Source organism: Platichthys flesus, chromosome 4 (assembly GCF_949316205.1).
Source record: "Platichthys flesus chromosome 4, fPlaFle2.1, whole genome shotgun sequence".
Lineage (NCBI taxonomy): Eukaryota > Metazoa > Chordata > Actinopteri > Pleuronectiformes > Pleuronectidae > Platichthys > Platichthys flesus.
In genome coordinates this window covers 20,720,902-20,727,204 of record NC_084948.1, presented here as the reverse complement: position 1 = coordinate 20,727,204, position 6,303 = coordinate 20,720,902, and the positions used below count along the sequence as shown (strand labels likewise).

The following is a 6,303-nucleotide window of genomic DNA, read 5'->3' as shown; positions in this document are numbered from 1 at the left end:
TGAAAAACTGCCTGAAAATACCCCACAGCTTGAAATGATGTGGAAGAAAGAGCAAGAGAGTTTTGATAAAAGCATGATTATGATGCAACTTTTACTTTTTTGCTATTTTTAAGTTAAGGAAATTAAATATTGAAATATTGAAGAACTCTCATTTACACATTTGACACGGATATTTCATGCTGGACTTTAAGCTGTAATGGAGACATTTTAAAGGTTCAGAATGTAGAATTTAGTGTTGAATTACCCTCACCTCCCCCTCCCCCGCCACTTCCAAACATGAAGGAGAACATGTGGCAGCCTTCAGTGGTCATATAAACTCAGAAGCTGTTTAGTTTGTCCAGTTTGAACTACTGTAAAAAACATGGTGGCCTCCGTAGAGAGGACCAACCCCTGGTGTGAATATAAACTATTTAAATGTAAAGGGTCATTCTAGGGTAAAGAAAATAACAATAAGTACAATTTAGATGAAACACACTTTATATTCACTGTCTGCCCATTGATCCCTTTCACCTTAATCGTACACCATCGACCTTTAAATTTAGGTACTGCTAATTTTACTAATGTAAATGATGTGAACACAAATTGTAAAAGTGTAAACTCAACTCCCCGAAGTATATAGCGGAATGACTGCCTTCATAATACCCTAATTTTAGTATTGTACAGAGTATTATAGGATCAGTAAAGGTTCATCTCGTCATGTTTTCACCGTCACCTCACGTGTGCTCATGTATTTTACTTTGAAGGGCCCCTCCGGTGGGTTCCTGTGTGACCCCCGCTGCCTGCCGCTGCTCTGACCGGCTCAGGAGACGTCATGGCCCCGAATGATCCTCGTCTCTCCATCCAGCTGCAGACGGAGACGCGTCACAGGTGCGAATCCCTGTGACAGGCTGGAGGAGCGAAGTAATAACACATGAAACGATCCAGGTGCTGTCGAACCGGACACCAGGGGGAGTGTGTGTGTGTGTGTGTGTGTGTGTATGTGGGGGGGGGGGGGGTGGGGGGGGGGGGGGAACAGGCGCTCAGTCTGCGGGCAGGAGCCAGACTCTGTGCCCGGTCAACACTGTTGTTGACACCGGTTCTCAGGTACCAAGGGGGAGAAAATGCCACAGCTGAAATACCCCCCCCCATCAGTATTTCTGACATGAACCTGGAAGCTTTAACTTAACCCCCCCACGTTATGTAACACGTGTTTATCTGAGCCTCGTCTTCTCAGAGCCAGGAGCAGCCAAGACACAACCTGTTTGCTCGGTGACCTTTCTGTCAACAGTCCTGTGTCCATGACATGGCGAAAACAACACAAAATAAATAGTGGTGTACAGGTGAATAGCGCCATCTCCCGTCCACTACATGTCACTGCACGCTCTCAGTTTTTGAAGGAGAAAAAACTAATATTTATTTTAAAAAAATGGACCAGGACAGGTTAAGATTTGGAAACCGTTTTTTTTCTTTTTATTCTGTAAATGGGGTTTTTCACTCAGACTGTACACAACAGATCGTCTCTGAGTTGGACCCAATAAAACAAAAAGGAGCACCCAGAGACCAGGGAAGCAAGGTGGGAACAGCAGAGGAGTCCAAGGTCATTTAGTTCTGATACATCTCAAATCTGTCAGCGCTTCTTTTAACATTACATCTATTATTATCTAACGCTTAAAAAAAAAGAAGTTTGATCTTCTGTTGGGGAGGGGGGGGCCACCCTGCTTCCTCTCAGTGGATCCAGAACATGTCAAGCAGTCGCTCTTCGTGAGGGAGTTAGTTTTTTTTTGTTTTAGTTTTTTTTGCTGTTTGTTGTTGTACAAAAAGACAAAAACTTAAAAAAAAAAAAAAAAAAAGAATAGAGAAATTCAAAGACCACATTACAAGAACACTTGAATAACAACTGGGGAGAGAAATAAAAAAAACTGTGTATTTATGCCAGAACAAGCCCCACAGGGTAACACTCATTAAATCAATATGAGAGCTATTTGCCCCAAACAAACACAGGCACGTCTATCTGCCTTGTAGTTATATGTTATAAAGTACTCACTGAATTCATGCCAAGGCTCAAAAACACCTCCCTTCACTATAGCTGGCAATATATAGAAGTGCTGTGACCAGAGACGGACAGTTTCATACACTACACGTGTTATAATGACCACATTAGTCCATTTATCATACTTTTTCTTCTAATAATACAATATACCAAATCAAAAGAAAAAAGGCTAAATCTCTCACGACGAAGCTATACAGGTTATCATAGAAACTGATGACGAGACGCTCTACTGACACACAGGCACAGTGCACAAGCTTGCAGGCAGGAATGAAAAAAAGAAAGAAATCTCTGTAGTTTTTTTTAAATAGTACAAAAGTGCTTTTCAGTCCTTGTTAAATTTTTTTCCCACTTTAAAAGCACAAGTTGACTCCACGAAGCCGCAGCTCTGTTGTGTTCTGACGTGAGGAGGAAGTGATCGCTGTGGAAGTCGTTTCCCCCCGAAAACAAATAACGTGGCTTATATATTTAGCTGGAGATCACAAGACATTCACTCGGCTCAGGGCTCCTCCACCCCGATGGAGAACCAGCACTTTTCTGTTTGTTTTTCTCTGAATGTTTGCGTTCACTGAGCTGCCTCATTTAATACAAATACATTTCATTAATGAATATTTGGAAGCAACGCTGTGGGAAGGCAGTGACAGACTGAATAAATTTGATTGTAAAATGGGCCAAACCGTCAACGTGTTGTGGGATTATTCCCCCCCCCCCCCCCGCGCAGCCGGCTCTGGGTTAATCTTGCATTTTTATCACCGTAGCTAATATGGATTTAATCCAATCGTTGAACTCGAGCCTATGTTTGATTGATGCCAGTGTTTCTGGAGATGAAACATCCTGTATCACACAGAGTGAAACAATAAACCTCGTAAACAAAACAACTTTTACAACCACTTCAGACATGCAGAACAAGCAATTCACGAGACTAGCCCTCAAATTAAAAGGTCAAACAAAAATAAAAATGCAACAGTTTTACATTTGAGCAGTAGAACATTAAAATAAGAAAAATAATTTCTATACATAATAGTCTTTTTTTTCCTTTTTTTTTTACATTTCTCCATAATAATCAGATGCATGTGTGTAATGACGATTTAAACTGTAAGCACAATAGAAAGAGTCAAATTTCATATATTTACCAGGCGAACGTTAAAATAAGAGATTGTTCATCCTTCAATCCGGACTGGTTAAATAGAATAAGAATAAAAAAATAAAATAAATCTCTTAGGAACTAAAGATAAAACTCCTTCGGTGTCGTAAACATTTCAGAAATAAAAGCACAGTAAAAGTGCACTCTAACCGGTCGACATGTGTGTTTTTGAATATGTAGTTAAGGGCACTGGAAATCAAAACTCCTGCAGTGGTTCTTGCTCGTCGCTGCTGCTGCTGCTGCTGCTGCTGCCCCACAGAATGTTTTGGAACCGGGCTGGGGTTGTTCCCCCGGCCCATCATGCTTTGCTCTCGGTGGCTTTTGTCTGCATGACACTGTTGTGTTCCGCAGCGATCTCTGTCAGGGCGTTTGAAAATCCTGCCTCCTCCAGTTTGACTTTCTCGTCGGAAAATAGCTTCCTGCAAACGGTTAGGGGGGGGCGGGAGGAAAAAGAGGAGAGATCAAAATTAGTAATCTGATCGTCTCCGGCAAAGAATAACAAATCCCAGCAAACAAACACAAGTTGAACCATTTACTCTCAATGACATCTTCACCCAATATGTAAGAAGACCCCGCCTTTAGACGTCTTCTTACATATTTCTTCACCACCTTTGACAACAGTTAGATAAAATTAAACAGATAATGACGGACTCACATAATCCATCTCAAGACTTACACAGTCCGTACGGATGAGTTCAGTTCGACCTCAGAGAGACTGTGATCAGCCAGAATGTGTTTGTGTAGACGCCGCCTGCAGCTCAGAGCAGGAACTACCACGCCAGGCCTTCCGTTGTCTTTAGCACAGCGACTGAGGGTTTACTCAGAGGCGTCCAGTTACTGCCTGAGACTAAATGTTATTGTCATTAAAACCAGGTCCGTATCAGACATGGACTGTGGGACATCGCTGGTCTCCAGGTGTTTGATTTATACTTTATTCAGACATGAGAGGACTGTGTCAGAAAGAGCCTCTGGTGTATAAGAGGGAGTCGTGTCCTCGCTGAGTTTAAAACTGGATGACTGGATTCTGTCAGTGACATTTTAAAACTTGTTTTTCTGTTAAAGACTTAATGACACTCGCCTCACTCTTCTGCCTGTTTTATAAAGTTGACACATTCAATTTCTAGTTGTTCACATAATGTCAGTTTATGATATTTTCTTTGCTGTTTCTCTGTTAGCAGGATCGAGCAAAATGGTGAAGAAGCTTAATAGAATTGAAGGGGAGTGTTTGGCAGCCTCTACGTTAATCTGACGTTACCCTGAACACGTGTGTCCTGTTAGATTTGAGGAAATCAAGCGAGGAAAACTATTTTACGATAAAGGTCTAACACTAATTTCTACTCATTAAGACATGAGATTGTTCTCTAAACTCGTCATCACTTGTTTGTAATGACCAGCCTGTGTGAAAGAGGCTCATCTGAACTTGTGGTGAATGTTGCAGAACGTTGAGACCCCACAATGAAGAACTGTCACACACGAGCATTAAAGAAAGAAAACCATCAGATCACTCCTCTATCCCAATGTCATTACCACAGTTTACCATTACAATATTTCATATTGTGTGGTCAATGGCAAGATGCGGTGGTGAATGAATGGGCATACAAATTACACACACACACTCACACACACAGATAAACCTCTAGAGGGAGCCGTACTCATCGTTGACAGGAGCAGTCTTGGCCAGAGTCTCTGATGCGTCCAGAACTGGGCCTGAGGGGGGGAGGTCTGCGCCGTCTCCATTGGGCAGAGAGGGGGCAGAGGGCGGGCTCTCTAAGCTTATTAGGTCTGCGGGGGGGAGGAAGCTTCTCTCTGTCCCATTAGTCAGCTCTAAGTCGAAATCTGCACTAAATCTGGGCCCCATGTCCGGGGTTAGTAAGTCGTACATGTCTGAGGGCGCTGGGTGGAGATCATTGGAGACCAGCACCTGGGGACTAGGGGGGGCAGGGGTAGGAATGGTAGTAACAGGAAGAGGAGAGGGGACTTCTGCAACTAGAGGAGCAGATTCTTCAGCATTAGGAGCAGTGTGGCTCACTGAGGGAACGCTGGTTGCAGCATCTTTGGCAGTGGGTGTGTTGCTCTCAACAATTTGGTCGGAGGGGTTGTTGGTGTCGGAGGCAGTAAGGCTACGCCCACTGGCATCTGGGGCAGTGTCTTGTTTTGGAGGGGCAGTGTTTGCTCGGGCGGAGGCAGTTTGCGCTGGTGTCTCGGTGTCTAAGGCTACTGGGTCTTGTTTCGTCAGGGGTTTGGCGACCGGTGGGCTCGGAGCCTTTTTCTTGGTGTCGGGAGCGGGTGAGGATGCCGGGGAGGATGCCGGGGAGGACGTGGCTAGTGGAGATACAGGGGGGCTACGTTTAGCATTCAGTGCGGCAAGTTTGGGAGAGTGTCTACGTTTTGGTGGTATTGGTGTCCCAGATTTTTGAGGTTTAGGCGTTTCAGGGCTACAAGGTGGGGTGGGTATTTTCTCCTGTTCTTCCGGGGGGTAACTTCGTCTTTGTTCTACTAACGGGGCCATTTTAGCCTCAATGGCAGCCGTGAAGAGTATAGGGGCCAGCGGGGTCGCATTTGACTCTGGAGTCGGGGCCGGGGCCCTGATGGGGGTGGGTGAGGGGTCGTTGGCCGGGGTGGACAGGCTAAAAGTGAGGGTAGTGGACTCGCTAGAGGGGCTGTCCTGAGCAGGGTCAATTGTTGCAGTGGCCGTGTCAGAGTTGGTGGCTACGGACGAGAGGGTTTCCAGTGCCAGAGCAGCAGTGAAAGCCGCCAGCCTGAGAGAGTAGGGAGAGAACAGAGACACACAGACTAGACACCAGGGTGACTGTGACAGAGGAAGGGTGGCTCGGACAAGAGCATGCAGAGGGATTAGTTGGCTTTAGAAAAAGAAAATCACACAAAGACAAAAAAGAACTGAAAAAAACACAGCAAGTATTTAAGCCTAGTGAGGAAAAGAAAGAAAAGAAAAAGAAGGCGTCATGCTGTGAGTGGACATTAAAGGATACATCCCATACACACACCAACACGGAGTACACCGACTGGGACGAGTAATTTAGTAAAAAGGCACCAGTCCTGCACTCCTGCTGAACTACAGCACCACGCAGAACCACCTCTGAGGCCTAAACAGTACCAGTGATAATCTCATACT

At 44.7% G+C, this 6,303-nt stretch overlaps 1 protein-coding gene across 8 annotated transcripts in view; it reads right to left on the bottom strand.

Moving 5' to 3' along the window:
- Window positions 1-1,444: 1,444 nt before the first annotated feature.
- Window positions 1,445-6,303, bottom strand: part of ncam1b (neural cell adhesion molecule 1b) — a 73,015-nt gene continuing 68,156 nt past the window's right edge. For 6 of the 8 annotated variants that reach the window (XM_062386234.1, XM_062386236.1, XM_062386235.1 and 3 more), the window contains 2 exons: window positions 4,823-5,929; window positions 1,445-3,589 (listed from right to left, as the gene is read on the bottom strand). In XM_062386234.1, coding sequence (XP_062242218.1) covers window positions 3,469-3,589; window positions 4,823-5,929 — 1,228 coding nt within the window. In that variant the 3' untranslated portion in view covers window positions 1,445-3,468. Of the gene's footprint in view, window positions 3,590-4,790; window positions 5,930-6,303 lie in introns of all 8 variants that reach the window. The other 2 variants (XM_062386240.1, XM_062386241.1) reach the window with 2 other exon arrangements.